Raw genomic sequence first — 17,288 nt, forward strand, 5'->3', positions numbered from 1 at the left:
ATGTTTCGGTACAGTCGTGCAGATTGTTCTTACCGCAGGGTGTCGGGTGTATGTTTCGGTACAGTCGTGCAGATTGTTCTTACCGCAGGGTGTCGGGTGTATGTTTCGGTACAGTCGTGCAGATTGTTCTTACCGCAGGGTGTCGGGTGTATGTTTCGGTACAGTCGTGCAGATTGTTCTTACCGCAGGGTGTCGGGTGTATGTTTCGGTACAGTCGTGCAGATTGTTCTTACCGCAGGGTGTCGGGTGTATGTTTCGGTACAGTCGTGCAGATTGTTCTTACCGCAGGGTGTCGTGCTCATGTTTCGGTACAGTCGTGCAGATTGTTCTTACCGCAGGGTGTCGGGTGTATGTTTCGGTACAGTCGTGCAGATTGTTCTTACCGCAGGGTGTCGGGTGTATGTTTCGGTACAGTCGTGCAGATTGTTCTTACCGCAGGGTGTCGGGTGTATGTTTCGGTACAGTCGTGCAGATTGTTCTTACCGCAGGGTGTCGGGTGTATGTTTCGGTACAGTCGTGCAGATTGTTCTTACCGCAGGGTGTCGGGTGTATGTTTCGGTACAGTCGTGCAGATTGTTCTTACCGCAGGGTGTCGGGTGTATGTTTCGGTACAGTCGTGCAGATTGTTCTTACCGCAGGGTGTCGGGTGTATGTTTCGGTACAGTCGTGCAGATTGTTCTTACCGCAGGGTGTCGGGTGTATGTTTCGGTACAGTCGTGCAGATTGTTCTTACCGCAGGGTGTCGTGCTCATGTTTCGGTAGTCGTCCAGATTGTTCTTACCGCAGGGTGTCGGGTGTATGTTTCGGTACAGTCGTGCAGATTGTCCTTACCGCAGGGTGTCGGGTGTATGTTTCGGTACAGTCGTGCAGATTGTCCTTGCCGCAGGGTGTCGGGTGTATGTTTCGGTACAGTCGTGCAGATTGTTCTTGCCGCAGGGTGTCGGGTGTATGTTTCGGTACAGTGGTGCAGATTGTTCTTACCGCAGGGTGTTGGGTGTATGTTTCGGTACAGTCGTGCAGATTGTTCTTACCGCAGGGTGTCGGGTGTATGTTTCGGTACAGTCGTGCAGATTGTTCTTACCGCAGGGTGTCGGGTGTATGTTTCGGTACAGTCGTGCAGATTGTTCTTACCGCAGGGTGTCGGGTGTATGTTTCGGTACAGTCGTGCAGATTGTTCTTACCGCATGGTGTCGTGCTCATGTTTCGGTACAGTCGTGCAGATTGTTCTTACCGCAGGGTGTCGGGTGTATGTTTCGGTACAGTCATGCAGATTGTTCTTACCGCAGGGTGTCGGGTGTATGTTTCGGTACAGTCGTGCAGATTGTTCTTACCGCAGGGTGTCAGATGTATGTTTCGGTACAGTCGTGCAGATTGTTCTTACCGCAGGGTGTCGGGTGTATGTTTCGGTACAGTCGTGCAGATTGTTCTTACCGCAGGGTGTCGGGTGTATGTTTCGGTACAGTCGTGCAGATTGTTCTTACCGCAGGGTGTCGGGTGTATGTTTCGGTACAGTCGTGCAGATTGTTCTTACCGCAGGGTGTCGGGTGTATGTTTCGGTACAGTCGTGCAGATTGTTCTTACCGCAGGGTGTCGGGTGTATGTTTCGGTACAGTCGTGCAGATTGTTCTTACCGCAGGGTGTCGGGTGTATGTTTCGGTACAGTCGTGCAGATTGTTCTTACCGCAGGGTGTCGGGTGTATGTTTCGGTACAGTCGTGCAGATTGTTCTTGCCGCAGGGTGTCGGGTGTATGTTTCGGTACAGTCGTGCAGATTGTTCTTACCGCAGGGTGTCGGGTGTATGTTTCGGTACAGTCGTGCAGATTGTTCTTGCCGCAGGGTGTCGGGTGTATGTTTCGGTACAGTCGTGCAGATTGTTCTTGCCGCAGGGTGTCGGGTGTATGTTTCGGTACAGTCGTGCAGATTGTTCTTACCGCAGGGTGTCGGGTGTATGTTTCGGTACAGTCGTGCAGATTATTCTTGCAGCAGGGTGTCGGGTGTATGTTTCGGTACAGTCGTGCAGATTGTTCTTACCGCAGGGTGTCGGGTGTATGTTTCGGTACAGTCGTGCAGATTGTTCTTGCCGCAGGGTGTCGGGTGTATGTTTCGGTACAGTCGTGCAGATTGTTCTTACCGCAGGGTGTCGGGTGTATGTTTCGGTACAGTCGTGCAGATTATTCTTGCAGCAGGGTGTCGGGTGTATGTTTCGGTACAGTCGTGCAGATTGTTCTTACCGCAGGGTGTCGGGTGTATGTTTCGGTACAGTCGTGCAGATTGTTCTTGCCGCAGGGTGTCGGGTGTATGTTTCGGTACAGTCGTGCAGATTGTTCTTACCGCAGGGTGTCGGGTGTATGTTTCGGTACAGTCGTGCAGATTGTTCTTACCGCAGGGTGTCGGGTGTATGTTTCGGTACAGTCGTGCAGATTGTTCTTACCGCAGGGTGTCGGGTGTATGTTTCGGTACAGTCGTGCAGATTGTTCTTACCGCAGGGTGTCGGGTGTATGTTTCGGTACAGTCGTGCAGATTGTTCTTACCGCAGGGTGTCGGGTGTATGTTTCGGTACAGTCGTGCAGATTGTTCTTGCCGCAGGGTGTCGGGTGTATGTTTCGGTACAGTCGTGCAGATTGTTCTTACCGCAGGGTGTCGGGTGTATGTTTCGGTACAGTCGTGCAGATTGTTCTTGCCGCAGGGTGTCGGGTGTATGTTTCGGTACAGTCGTGCAGATTGTTCTTGCCGCAGGGTGTCGGGTGTATGTTTCGGTACAGTCGTGCAGATTGTTCTTACCGCAGGGTGTCGGGTGTATGTTTCGGTACAGTCGTGCAGATTATTCTTGCAGCAGGGTGTCGGGTGTATGTTTCGGTACAGTCGTGCAGATTGTTCTTACCGCAGGGTGTCGGGTGTATGTTTCGGTACAGTCGTGCAGATTGTTCTTGCCGCAGGGTGTCGGGTGTATGTTTCGGTACAGTCGTGCAGATTGTTCTTACCGCAGGGTGTCGGGTGTATGTTTCGGTACAGTCGTGCAGATTATTCTTGCAGCAGGGTGTCGGGTGTATGTTTCGGTACAGTCGTGCAGATTGTTCTTACCGCAGGGTGTCGGGTGTATGTTTCGGTACAGTCGTGCAGATTGTTCTTGCCGCAGGGTGTCGGGTGTATGTTTCGGTACAGTCGTGCAGATTGTTCTTGCCGCAGGGTGTCGGGTGTATGTTTCGGTACAGTCGTGCAGATTGTTCTTACCGCAGGGTGTCGGGTGTATGTTTCGGTACAGTCGTGCAGATTATTCTTGCAGCAGGGTGTCGGGTGTATGTTTCGGTACAGTCGTGCAGATTGTTCTTACCGCAGGGTGTCGGGTGTATGTTTCGGTACAGTCGTGCAGATTGTTCTTGCCGCAGGGTGTCGGGTGTATGTTTCGGTACAGTCGTGCAGATTGTTCTTACCGCAGGGTGTCGGGTGTATGTTTCGGTACAGTCGTGCAGATTATTCTTGCAGCAGGGTGTCGGGTGTATGTTTCGGTACAGTCGTGCAGATTGTCCTTGCCGCAGGGTGTCGGGTGTATGTTTCGGTACAGTCGTGCAGATTGTTCTTGCCGCAGGGTGTCGGGTGTATGTTTCGGTACAGTCGTGCAGATTATTCTTGCAGCAGGGTGTCGGGTGTATGTTTCGGTACAGTCGTGCAGATTGTTCTTGCCGCAGGGTGTCGGGTGTATGTTTCGGTACAGTCGTGCAGATTGTTCTTACCGCAGGGTGTCGGGTGTATGTTTCGGTACAGTCGTGCAGATTATTCTTGCCGCAGGGTGTCGGGTGTATGTTTCGGTACAGTCGTGCAGATTGTTCTTACCGCAGGGTGTCGGGTGTATGTTTCGGTACAGTCGTGCAGATTGTTCTCACCGCAGGGTGTCGGGTGTATGTTTCGGTACAGTCGTGCAGATTATTCTTGCAGCAGGGTGTCGGGTGTATGTTTCGGTACAGTCGTGCAGATTGTTCTTACCGCAGGGTGTCGGGTGTATGTTTCGGTACAGTCGTGCAGATTATTCTCGCCGCAGGGTGTCGGGTGTATGTTTCGGTACAGTCGTGCAGATTGTTCTTACCGCAGGGTGTCGGGTGTGTGTTTCGGTACAGTCGTGCAGATTGTTCTCACCGCAGGGTGTCGGGTGTATGTTTCGGTACAGTCGTGCAGATTGTTCTTGCCGCAGGGTGTCGGGTGTATGTTTCGGTACAGTCGTGCAGATTGTTCTTGCCGCAGGGTGTCGGGTGTATGTTTCGGTACAGTCGTGCAGATTGTCGTGCTCTGTGCGGTTTGTGTTACAGTCGGTAGTGATGGTTTTTGCAGTATTAGTCATCGTTGGCTGCATGGTGCACTACAGTCGCTTGTATTGTTCATTTCTGCAGGATGTCTAGAGCGACAATAAGGTGAATTCTCGGTGTCATCGGCTGTATTGTTCTGTAGATCTGGGCTGTATTTTGTGGTACAGACGGGTGTACTTTTTCTTTTACAATCAGATATATGTCTTGCAGTGCGGTGTACTGTGTAGTACATTACAGTGTATTTTACACTATGGTCGGGTGCACTGTTATTACAATAGCGAATATTGTCAAGTTATACATGTTCTTTACAATATGGCATAATGTTCAGTATAACCAAATGTATTTTGTGGCATAGACAGGTGGACTGTTTTTTTTTAGATTACCGGTTGTATGTTGTTGCGGTAGTATGTATTGCAGTGATAGTCGGGTGGACGGTTCTTTACAGCGGGCTATATTGTGTAGTATATTGGGTGTACGGTTATGTACAATGGCTTATATTGTGAGGTTGCACATTTCTTTACAGAGGGGTATAATGTTCGGTATAACCAAGTGCAGGTCGGACTGGGGTGTCTGGGGCCCACCAGGGGAATGGACTCTAGGGGTCCACCCTACACCTATATGCAGCTGTCAGTCGTTATCCCCATTATAGCGGAGCATCGGCTGTAAAACACAGGCGGCTCCTGCACATCTACCGTGTGCCCCAATAACTGGGATGTAGAATTACGGTAGTTTACATTAATGGGGTTCTTGGTTAAAACAAGTTGTCACCGATCCATGGGCTCCACAGGATAAGCGATCACTTAGGTCCGACCATTAGAAACTGCACCGATCGGAAGAATGAGGACGTTTTATCGTTGATAGGACACTTATCCCTATTTTAAAATGCAGCGGCAGGTGGGATGTCTGACCGCAGCTCCATTCATTCTCTATGGGGCTTCTAGAAAAAAACAAGTGCAGCCACTGAGGGAATGAATGGATCACTGGTCAAGTCGGACATGCCACTCCAGTCTAATGGGGATAAAAAGTTCCACATTTTGCTGAATGGGTCCAAGCAGTCAGACCACTACCAATCAATATGTTATCACTTATCCCGTGGAGAGGGGATTCCTTTTTTTGCACAGGAAACCCCCTGTAAGTGCATCTCTACCGCTGTGTACAAAGTATTTAATCTCTAATAGAAATAAAGAATCTTTTCCTAATTAATATCAGACAGAACAAATGACCACCATACACAACACAATCCTCTATACCAAGACCAATAATACCACATACAGGAAGAAATACCATCACACCATGACCAGACCACATAGTGACCAAATAATACTACATACAATGGACAAATACCGCCACACCATGACCAGACCACATTACCACCACATAGTGACCGAATAATATGACATATAACCAGCATATAGGGACCAAATAATACCACATACAAGGAGAAATACAGCCACACCGCAACCAAACAAATTACCACGACATAGTGACCGAATGACATATTACCAGCATATAGGGACCAAATAATACCGCATACAAGGAGAAATACTGCACACCGTGACCAAATGACAAATTACCACCACATAGTGACCGACTACTACAATACTGATCATTAATTTAAAAAAAAAACAATACTAACAACACTGTTATTACCACCAGTGACATGATGCACAGTACCTCTGTATATAGTGTCAGTGTACAGGAGAGAGGAGAGAGAGCAGAGAGAGAGATCCTCCTCGTCCTCTACAGGTCCGGTGTGCACATAGTAATATGGCCACCGACAGACGCTGGCAGTGAATGTGTGCGCCTGTCTCATGCGGCGCATGACACTGATGTCATATGCCGATGATGACGGGCTAACGCTCTTCATTAATTGGGATGTGCGCCACAGTGGTTCAGGTAATGAACGCTGCTTGCATGCGCCCCCGCACATACTCTGGCTGCGCTTTTAAAGGGACCACGCCCCGAAAAGCCACAATTTTTTTCCCTTCTCACAGCCATGGGTCCACCAGGGATTTCCCCGATACCCCACCAGGCCAGTCCGACCCTGACCAAGTGTATTGTTTACTGTTCTGAACAATCGGGTGTATTGTGCTGTACCACCAAGTTTACTGTTCTTTACACTAGGGAGATTAGTGTAGTATAGTAGGGTTTATTTTTCTGTGTAACCAGGTGTATTTTTCGGTATGATCTTTATATTTGGGTATACTGTTCTTTTTTTCAGGTTTGCTGTACAGGTGGGTATACTGTTCATAATATTAGGATGTATTTTACGGTGTAGTACTATTCCTTACAGTCAGGAGTGTTGTGGTATGGTCAACGGTAGTCTTTTTAGGGTGTATTGTTCTTTATAACTAGCGGTGTTGTGTGATACAGTCGGTTATAGTTTTCTTTACAGTAGTTTGTATTCTGAACTACAGCAGTGCCTATTGTTCTATTCAATTGGGTGCATTGTACAATAGTCAGGTTTATTTTGTGATACATTTGGGTGTATTGTGAGGCACCATCCAGTGTACTATTCTTTACAGTAGACTGTATTGTTCTGCACATCCGGGTGTATTGTGCTGTATGATTTTTACATGTAAGTGAAATGTTCTTTATAGTCAGGTATAATTTGTGGTGCCGTCAGATGTAATGTGCAGTAGTTGGGTGAACAGTTCTGTGTAATCAGGTGTATATTGTAGTACAGTCATGTATATTGTACTTACAGATGTGTGTTGTGTTCTGTATAATTGTATTTTGCATTACACTCAGGTGTACTGTTATTTTCTGTAGGGTGTATTCTAGATATTTGGGTGTATTTTGCATTACAGTCGCAGAGCTGTTCTTTACTTTCTCTAAAAGGTGCTATTGACATGACGTTCTCACCAGATGTTGGTAACAACCCATCCAATCCACACAGGCAAAGAAATCCCCATATAAAAATTATGTATAGTAATGAGAAATGGCACAGGGAAAAGTCTTCAAAACATGAAGCAAGAGAGGTGCAAAAAGCCCTGAAAAGTTGTGACACCAGCTGAAATCTATCAGTAATTACAAAGTAATCCTGCCACTTAGTGACATATAATTTCAGCTGGTTCACCTGATATGGCCTATAAAAGGAGTCCAATTTCCAAAGTAACATCTCATCATTGGTAAAACTAGTGAGCTGTCTCAAGACCATTGCAACCTTATTGTTGCAAAACATCCTGATGGCATTGGTTACAGAAGAATTTCTAAACTATTGAAGGTTACATTGAGCACTGCTAGGGCCATAAACCGGAAGTGGCAATAACATCATTTGACCATAAACCAGCCACGACCAGGTGGTCACTGGAAGATTTCAGACATAGGAGTGAAAATAATGATCAGAAGAGCTGTCCAAGAGCCAAGGACCACCTGTGGTGAGATACAAAAAAATCCCTGTCATTAGCATGTACAATTGTTTCAAAGGAAACAATAAGTAATGCACCCAACCTCTATTGCCTGTATGCACTCTAACCACACAAGACTCCATTTAAAGTTTGCTCAACAACATTTAGACAAGCCTGAGAAATAGTGGGAAAATATAGTCTGGTCAGACGAGACCAAAATTGAGCTCTTTGGAAGCCATAATACATACCATGTTTGGAGGCTAAAAGGCACTGCATATTACCCCGAAAAACATCATACCTACAGTGAAGTTTGAAAGTGGGACCATCATGGTGTGGAGCTGTTTTTGAGCATACAGCACTGGCAGACTTCATATAATTGAGGGAAGGATGAATGGACAAATGTACCGAGACATGCCTGATAAACATATGCTGCCATCTACCAGGATGATGAAGATAAAACGAGGGTGGACATTTCAGCAAGACAATGATCTCAAACACACAGCCAAGGAAATTCTCAATTGGCTTCAGAGGAAAAACATAAATCTGCTTGAATGGCCGATCCGATCACCGGATCTGAATCCAAGAGAAAATGTATGGAAGGAACTAAAGCTCAGAGCTCATAGAAGGAGCCGATGGGACCCTCAGGATGTGTAGAGAGGTGGAAGAATGGGCTAATATCACACCTGAGCAATGCCTGTGACTAGTTTCTCCATACAGGAGTCGTCTGGAAGTTTCATCATCCAATAAAGGTTTCTATATAAAGTATTAATTTCATGTCAGTAATGCGTTCAGTACGGTTCCCGGTGTCATGTCTCATTATTACATATAATTTATGGACATATATGGTGATTTCTGTCCTGTGTGAATTGGATGGGTTGTTACTGTAATCTGGGGAGAATTTCATGTCAATAGCACCTTTAGAAATAAATTTACTTAGAAAATTAGTGACATGTTCAGCACTTATTTCACCCGCTGTATGTGAATTGGACTGAATGATGTTCGATTTATTTATCGGTTTATGACATTGGCAGCAGTGGCTTCCATTAAGAAATGAAGGCTGAAAATGAAGATTGTCTTGTCAAGCCAGTTGAAATTCTGGGATATTATATTGAATAGCGGGTGTACTTTGTAGTATTTTGTGATACAGTCAGATTTACTTTTCTTTACGGTTGGTGTATTTTGTGGTATAGTCGAATGTAATGTTCTTTACAAACAGGTGTATATTGCAGCATAATCAGGAGTACTGTCCTTTATACTTGGGTGTATTTTGTGGGAGTCAGGTATACTGTCCTTTATTTTTATTTTTTTATATTTTATGCAACCTTCTACAGGAAGACCCCATGAGTCCTTTGTTCAGCCAGCTAGGAATTCATAAAAGAGTGCAGTCAGCTGTACTGTCCTTTATACTAGAGTTTATTTTGCAGTATAATCAGGTGTATTTTGTGGTACATCAGGTGTTCTGTCCTTTATACTAGGGAGTATTTTGCGTACAGTCGGGACTCGGGAGTATTGTCCTTTTTTCTAGGGTGTATTTTGCAGTATAGTAGGGTGTACTGTCCTATACATTAGGGTGTATTTTGTGGTACTGTCAGATGTACTGTCCTTTGTACTATGGGATATTTTATGGTACAATTACAGACAGAACGTCCCTTATACTAGGGTGTATTTTGCGTTAAAGTCAGGTGTTGTCCTTTATATTGCTATGTGTTTTGTAGTACAATCAAGTGTACTGTCCTTTATGCTAAGGTGTATTTTGTGGTACAGTCAGGTGTACTGTCCTATACATTAAGGTGTATTTTGTGGTACAGTCAGATGTACTGTCCTTTGTACTACGGGATATTTTATGGTACAGTTGGGCATTCTGTTCCTTATACTAGGGTGTATTTTGAGGTACAGTCAGGTGTTCTGTCCTTTATACTGGGGGATATTTGCGATACATTCAGGTGTGTTGTGGTAAATCAGGTGTGCTGTCCTTCATACTAGGGTGTATTTTGCGGTATAGCCGGGAGTATTTTGTGGTACTGTCAGGTGTACTGTCCTATATACTATGGTGTATTTTGTGGTAGTCAGGTGTACTGTCCTTTATTCTAGGGTGTATTTTGCGGTATAGTCGGGTGTAGTTTGTGGTACAGTCAGGTGTTCTGTCCTTTATACTAGTGTGTATTTTGTAGTACTGTCAGGTGTACTATCCTATATACTAGGGTTAATGATGAGCGAGTGTGCTCGTTGCTCGGGTTTTCCCGAGCACGCTCGGGTGGTCTCTGAGTATTTGTAACTGCTCGGAGATTTAATTTTTGTTGACGCAGTTGCATGATTTACAGCTATTAGCCAGTCTGAGTACATGTGGGGGTTGCCTGGTTGCTAGGGAATCCCCACATGTATTCAAGCTGTCTATCAACTGTAAATCATGCAGCTGAGGCAATGAAAACTAAATCTCCAAGCAGTCATAAATACTTGGGAGACCACCCGAGCGTGCTCTGGAAAACCCAAGCAACGAGTATACTCGCTCATCACTAACTAGGGTGTATTTTGTGGTACAGCCAGGTGTAGTTTGTGGTTCAGTCAGGTGTACTGTCCTATATACTTTGTGTAGTTTGTGGTACAGTCAGGTGTACTGTCCTATATACTAGGGTGTATTTTGTGGTACAGTCAGGTGTACTGTCCTTTATACTAGGGTGTAGTTTGTGGTACGGTCAGGTGTACTGTCCTTTATACAAGGGTGTAGTTTGTGGTAGTCAAGTGTACTGTCCTTTATACTAGGGTGTAGTTTGTGGTACAGTCAGGTGTACTGTCCTTTATACTAGGGTGTAGTTTGTGGTACAGTCAGGTGTACTGTCCTTTATACTAGGGTGTAGTTTGTGGTACAGTCAGGTGTACTGTCCTTTATACTAGGGTGTATTTAGTGGTAGTTAGGTGTACTGTCCTTTATACTAGGGAGTATTTTGTGGTACAGTCAGGTGTACTGTCCTTTATACTAGGGAGTATTTTGTGGTACAGTCAGGTGTACTGTCCTTTATACTAGGGTGTAGTTTGTGGTAGTCAAGTGTACTGTCCTTTATACTAGGGTGTAGTTTGTGGTACAGTCAGGTGTACTGTCCTTTATACTAGGGTGTAGTTTGTGGTACAGTCAGGTGTACTGTCCTTTATACTAGGGTGTATTTAGTGGTAGTTAGGTGTACTGTCCTTTATACTAGGGAGTATTTTGTGGTACAGTCAGGTGTACTGTCCTTTATACTAGGGTGTTGTTTGTGGTACAGTCAGGTGTACTGTCCTTTATACTAGGGTGTAGTTTGTGGTACAGTCAGGTGTACTGTCCTTTATACTAGGGTGTATTTTGTGGTAGTTAGGTGTACTGTCCTACATACTATGGTGTAGTTTGTGGTACAGTCAGGTGTACAGTCCTTTATACTAGGGTGTATTTTGTGGTAGTTGGGTGTACTGTCCTTTATACTATGGTGTAGTTTGTGGTACAGTCAGGTGTACTATTCCTTTATATTAGGGTGTATTTTGTGATAAAGCTGGGTGTATTTTGCAGTGTGCTGTCCCAGTGTGGTTTGGGATCCTGGGTGACACTACACAACTCTCGGTTACAGAACATCAGAATGGTTGAATCTCCTCAGGTCTTCGATGGTCACGCACAGGACAGATGTCCATACCGTGTGACCTGTGTCTGAGCACTGGTGGTTGCTGCTGTGGCCTCCATTACGTGGAATGTCTGGGATTCACCCCTTTCCCATTTGGCTGCCATGCTGTTATCATAGAACATCCTCTCGGCTGTGAGCAGTAATAGCTTGACGGGCAGCCAGGCTCACCCTGTGGCCCTGCCTGGGGCCAATATTATGTGTCACTGTCATCTGCAGATATGTGTCCACAGGACACATCTGCTGAGCACAAGCCACTGACTGATCACAAAAACTCCCAGCTGCCGAGAGGCTAAAGTGGCACAGATATGGCTGGCTGTGACGTGAGTGCACCTGCAGGCGGCATCGCTGGACATTGTACATCCGTATAGTGACTGAATGATTCTATTCAATGACAGCATGCAGAGATCTAGAAATTCAGAGGAATTAAAGGCAGCAGAAGTGAGCTGTCACAGGGAAACAAGTCCCATACAGTATACTGCCATGCCACATCTGTATTAATAAGACTGTGGCTTCACTCTGGGGACGTGGGGGCCCCTGCGCTCTGGGGACCCTTACATCCCGTCCTCCCACACATCTGTATGTTGAATGTTTTGATGGTCATCCACTAATTCTCATCTCTGATCCATAAGGAGACCTGAGACGTGTAAACTGGATCCATAAACCGTGACAGTTCTAAGGATGGGGCCCTCCCTGCACTTCTGACCGTGATCTGCAGGACCGTCACTGTGTCCTTCTGAAGGTAGGAGTCTCGACATTGACCCCATAAGAAGTGTCTGACCATACAACCTCCCCAACAGCCAAGACATCTGTATCTGTGCATCCTCCAGAGCAGCCATCAGTCCACATGTTCAGGGACCACAGTCTAGGACCACCGTCACAGCCAGGGTTGTCAACTTGTCTATTTTTTCTGAGGGACAGACAATATTTTTTGCAGACACATTGTCAATCCATAATAAATCATAATCTTGAGTGATCGGCCTCTGCAGCCCATGATCCTGAAATCACATCCGCCGCCATCACTGTGAACCGTAAAATGATGGTAATTACAGTCACAATAATGTGTCCAAGTTTCTTCAACTTCAAAAAAATCTCGAACGCCTTAATTATTTTATTATGGACTGTCCTGGAATTTCTGGACAGATGGTGACCCTTGGGTGCCTCTCATGTGACGGACTCCATCAGACTGTGAGACCTTCTCCATGGTCTCCACCATCCAATACAGAAGATGAAGTGCAAGGTGCCCGTCACATCAGACAGTCACATCTGTCAGTGGTTTTGTATTACAGACACCTGGGCCCTGTGCGAGGCACCGTGTTCTGTCCTGGGTCCTGTGCGAGGCTCTATTTTCTTCTGACTGCTCTGTGAGGCTCTGTATTCTCCCCTGGGTGCTCTGTGAGGCTCTGTATTCTCCCCTGGGTGCTCTGTATTCTCCCCTGGGTGCTCTGTGAGGTTCTGTATTCTCTCCTGGGTGCTCTGTGAGGCTCTGTATTCTCTCCTTTGTGCTCTGTATTCTCTCCTGGGTGCTCTGTGCGGCTCTGTATTCTCTCCTTGGTGCTCTGTATTCTCCCCTGGGTGCTCTGTGAGGTTCTGTATTCTCTCCTAGGTGCTCTGTGAGGCTCTGTATTCTCCCCTGAGTTTTCTGTGAGGCTCTGTATTTTCTTCTGACTGCTCTGTATTCTCCCCTGGGTGCTCTGTGAGGTTCTGTATTCTCCCCTGGGTGCTCTGTGAGGCTCTGTATTCTCTCCTTTGTGCTCTGTATTCTCTCCTGGGTGCTCTGTGCGGCTCTGTATTCTCTCCTTGGTGCTCTGTATTCTCCCCTGGGTGCTCTGTGAGGTTCTGTATTCTCTCCTAGATGCTCTGTGAGGCTCTGTATTCTCCCCTGGGTTTTCTGTGAGGCTCTGTATTTTCTTCTGACTGCTCTGTGAGGCTCTGTATTCTCCCCTGGGTGCTCTGTGAGGTTCTGTATTCTCCCCTGGGTGCTCTGTGAGGCTCTGTATTCTCTCCTGGGTGCTCTGTGCGGCTCTGTATTCTCCCCTGGGTGCTCTGTGAGGCTCTGTATTCTCTCCTGGGTGCTCTGTGCGGCTCTGTATTCTTCCCTGGGTGCTCTGTGAGGCTCTGTATTCTCCCCTGGGTGCTCTGTGAGGCTCTGTATTCTCCCCTGGGTGCTCTGTGAGTGCTGTATTCTCCCCTGGGTGCTCTGTGAGGCTCTGTATTCTCCCCTGGGTGCTCTGTGAGGCTCTGTATTCTCTCCTGGGTGTTCTGTGAGGCTCTGTATTCTCTCCTGGGTGCTCTGTGAGGCTCTGTATTCTCTCCTGGGTGTTCTGTGAGGCTCTGTATTCTCTCCCGGGTGCTCTGTGAGGTTCTGTATTCTCCCCTGGGTGCTCTGTGAGGCTCTGTATTCTCTCCTGGGTGCTCTGTGCGGCTCTGTATTCTCCCCTGGGTGCTCTGTGAGGCTCTGTATTCTCTCCTGGGTGCTCTGTGCGGCTCTGTATTCTCTCCTTGGTGCTCTGTATTCTCCCCTGGGTGCTCTGTGAGGCTCTGTATTCTCCCCTGGGTGCTCTGTGAGGCTCTGTATTCTCCCCTGGGTGCTCTGTGAGTGCTGTATTCTCCCCTGGGTGCTCTGTGAGGCTCTGTATTCTCCCCTGGGTGCTCTGTGAGGCTCTGTATTCTCTCCTGGGTGTTCTGTGAGGCTCTGTATTCTCTCCCGGGTGCTCTGTGAGGCTCTGTATTCTCTCCTGGGTGCTCTGTGAGGCGCTGTTCTCTCCTGGGTGCTCTGTGAGGCTCTGTTCTCTCCTGGGCGCTCTGTATTCTCTCCTGGGTGCTCTGTGAGGCTCCGTATTCTACCCTCAGTGCTCTCTGAGGTCCTGTATTCTCTCCTGGGTGCTCTGTGCTTTCTCCTGCGTGTCCTGTGAGGCTCTGTGTTTTCTCCTGGGTGTTCTATGAGGCTCTGTATTCTCTCCTGGGTGCTCTGTGAGGCTCTGTATTCTCTCCTGGGTGTTCTATGAGGCTCTGTGTTCTCTCCTGGGTGCTCTCTGAGGCTTCTTGTCTTCGCCTATGCTCTCTGATCCTCCTTGTTCTCTGCTGTGTGCTCTGTGAAGCTCCATGTTCTCTCCGGTGTGCTGTGATCCTCCTTTTTGCTGTGATACTCCTTGATCTCTATGATCCTCCTTGTCCTCTCCTGCGTGCACGGTGATTCTCCTTGTTCTCTCCTGCACGCTCTGTGATTTTTCTTGTTCTCTCCTGCACGCTCTGTGATTCTCCTTGTTCTCTCCTGCATGCTTTGTGAAGATTCATGTTCTCTCCTGCGTGCTCTCTGAAGCTCCTGGTTCTCTCCTGCGTGCTCTCTGAAGCTCCTGGTTCTCTCCTGCGTGCTCTGTGAGCCTCCTTGTCCTTTCCTGCGTACTGGGATTCTCCTTGTACTCTGCTGCGCGCTCTGTGATCCTGATTGTTCTCTCCTGCGTGCTCTGTGATCGTCCTTGTTTTTTCCTGCATGCTCTCTGATCCTCCTTGTCCTCTCCTGTGTGCTCGGTGATCCTCCTAATCCTCTCCTGTGTGCTGTCATCCTCCTTGTTCTCACGTGTTTGTGCTCTGTGAGGCTCCTTGTCCTCTCCTGTGTGCTCTGTGATCCTCCTTGTCCTCTGCTGCGTGCTCTCTGATCCTTTGTTCTCTGCTGCATGCTCAGTAATTCTCCTTGTCCTCTCCTGCGTGCTCTGTGAGCCTTCTTGTTCTCTTCTGCCTGCTCTGTGATTCTCCTTGTCCTCACCTGTGTCCTGTGATCCTCTTTGTCCTCTCCTGTGTGCTCTGTGATCCTCCGTGTCCTCTCCTGTGTGCTCTGTCATCCTCTTTGTCCTCTCTTGCGCACCCTGTGTGGCTCCTTGTTCTCTCCTGGGCGCTCTGTGATCCTGCTTGTCTTCTCCTGCGCTGTGATCCTTCTTGTCCTCTCCTGTGTCCTAGTCTTCTGTGCCCTGTGATCCTCCTTGTCCACTCCTGTGTCGTCCTTGTCATCTGTGTCCTGTGATCCTCCTTGTTCTCTCCTGTGTGCTCTCATCCTCCTTGTCCTCTCCTGTGTCCTTGTCCTGCGATCCTTTGTCCTCTCCAGTGTGCTGTGATCCTCTTTGTCCTCTCCAGTGTGCTCTGTGATCCTCCTTGTCTTATGTGTCCTGTGATCATCTTTGTCCTCTCCTGTGTGCTCTGTCATCCTCTTTGTCCTCTCTTACGCAAGCTGTGTGGCTCCTTGTTCTCTCCTGGGTGCTCTGTGATCCTCCTTTTCTTCTCCTGTGCTCTCTGTGATCCTTCTTGTTCTCTCCTGTGTGCTCAGTGATCCTTCTTGTCCTCTCCTGTGTCCTTGTCTTCTGTGTCCTATGATCTTCTTTGTCCTCTCCTGCGTGCTCTGTGATCCTATTTGTCCTCTCCTGTGTGCTCTGTGATCCGCCTTGTCCTCTATATGCTGTCATCCTCCTTGTCCTCTCCTGCGCAGGTTGTGTGGCTCCTTGGTCTCTCCTGTGTGCTCTGTGATCCTCCTTGTCTTCTGTATCCTGTGATCCTCCTTGTCCTCTCCTGTGTCCTGTGATCTCCTTGTCTTGTGTCCTGCGATCCTTTTTGTCCTCTCCAGTGTGCTCTGTGATCCTCCTCATCTTGTGTCCTGTGATTCTTTGTCCTCTCCTGTATCCTGTGATCCTCCTCCTCTCCTGTGTGGTCTGTGATCCTCCTGGTCTTCTGTGTCCTGTGATCCTCTTTGTCCTCTCCAGTGTGCTCTGTGATCCTTTGTCCTCTCCTGTGTGCTCTGTGATCCTTTGTCCTCTCCTGTGTGCTCTGTGATCCTTTGTCCTCTCCTGTGTGGTCTGTGATCCTCCTGGTCTTCTGTGTCCTGTGATCCTCTTTGTCCTCTCCAGTGTGCTCTGTGATCCTTTGTCCTCTCCTGTGTGCTCTGTGATCCTCCTTGTCTTCTGTGTCCTGTGATCCTCTTTGTCCTCTCCTGTGTGCTCTGTGATCCTCTTTGTCCTCTCCAGTGTGCTCTGTGATCCTTTGTCCTCTCCTGTGTGGTCTGTGATCCTCCTGGTCTTCTGTGTCCTGTGATCCTCTTTGTCCTCTCCAGTGTGCTCTGTGATCCTCCTTGTCCTCTCCAGTGTGCTGTGATCTCCTTGTCTTGTGTCCTGTGATCCTCTTTGTCCTCTCCTGTGTGCTCTGTGATCCTCCTTGTCCTCTCCAGTGTGCTCTGTGATCTCCTTGTCTTGTGTCCTGTGATCCTCTTTGTCCTCTCCAGTGTGCTCTATGATCCTTGTCTTCTGTGTCCTGTGATCCTCTTTGTCCTCTCCAGTGTGCTCTGTGATCCTTTGTCCTCTCCTGTGTGCTCTGTGATCCTCCTTGTCTTCTGTGTCCTGTGATCCTCTTTGTCCTCTCCTGTGTGCTCTGTGATCCTCTTTGTCCTCTCCAGTGTGCTCTGTGATCCTTTGTCCTCTCCTGTGTGGTCTGTGATCCTCCTGGTCTTCTGTGTCCTGTGATCCTCTTTGTCCTCTCCAGTGTGCTCTGTGATCCTCCTTGTCCTCTCCAGTGTGCTCTGTGATCTCCTTGTCTTGTGTCCTGTGATCCTCTTTGTCCTCTCCTGTGTGCTCTGTGATCCTCCTTGTCCTCTCCAGTGTGCTCTGTGATCTCCTTGTCTTGTGTCCTGTGATCCTCTTTGTCCTCTCCAGTGTGCTCTATGATCCTTGTCTTCTGTGTCCTGTGATCCTCTTTGTCCTCTCCTGTGTGCTCTGTGATCCTCCTTGTCCTCTCCTGTGCGTTCTATGAGGCTTCTTGTCCTGTCTGTGAGGCTCCGTGTTGTCTCCTGAGCGCTCAGTGATTCTCTGATGCAGATGGGGTGGAGGATGTGAGATAACAACTGGTATGTTCTCTTTTCACAGACTTTGCAGTGCTGACCATGCTCTGGTGCCCCCCACTCCTGCTTTCCACCTTCTGTTGGGTCCTGCTCATCTTCCAGACTTCAGTACAAGGTGATT

General features: G+C 47.8%; 2 protein-coding genes across 3 annotated transcripts in view; one reads left to right on the forward strand and one right to left on the reverse strand.

Annotated features, from left to right (window-relative positions):
- The window catches only part of DLK2 (delta like non-canonical Notch ligand 2), a 50,210-nt gene that overhangs the window by 23,986 nt on the left and 8,936 nt on the right, over positions 1–17,288 (forward strand). The window contains exons 3-4 of one of the 2 annotated variants that reach the window (XM_069768233.1): positions 11,922–12,031; positions 17,193–17,282. In XM_069768233.1, the coding sequence (XP_069624334.1) occupies positions 17,210–17,282 (73 nt within the window). In that variant the 5' untranslated portion in view covers positions 11,922–12,031; positions 17,193–17,209. The remainder of the gene's footprint in view (positions 1–11,921; positions 12,032–17,192; positions 17,283–17,288) is intronic. The other variant, XM_069768234.1, reaches the window with a different exon arrangement.
- On the reverse strand, positions 15,459–17,211 carry LOC138680811 (uncharacterized protein DDB_G0283697-like). The gene is made up of 2 exons (XM_069768059.1): positions 17,191–17,211; positions 15,459–16,988 (listed from the first exon to the last, which is right to left on the reverse strand). The coding sequence occupies exons 1-2, from the start codon at positions 17,209–17,211 to the stop codon at positions 15,459–15,461; spliced, it is 1,551 nt and encodes a 516-aa protein (XP_069624160.1).

Source organism: Ranitomeya imitator, chromosome 5 (assembly GCF_032444005.1).
Source record: "Ranitomeya imitator isolate aRanImi1 chromosome 5, aRanImi1.pri, whole genome shotgun sequence".
NCBI classification, from domain to species: Eukaryota; Metazoa; Chordata; class Amphibia; order Anura; family Dendrobatidae; genus Ranitomeya; species Ranitomeya imitator.

Excerpts from the sequence above, each read along its gene's own strand:
- LOC138680811 (XM_069768059.1), bottom strand. The coding sequence starts at position 17,211 with ATGGTCAGCACTGCAAAGTCT. Across the intron at positions 16,989-17,190 it reads TGGTCAGCACTGCAAAGTCT|AGCACACTGGAGAGGACAAA; the intron begins GTGAAAAGAGAA and ends CAAGGATCATAG.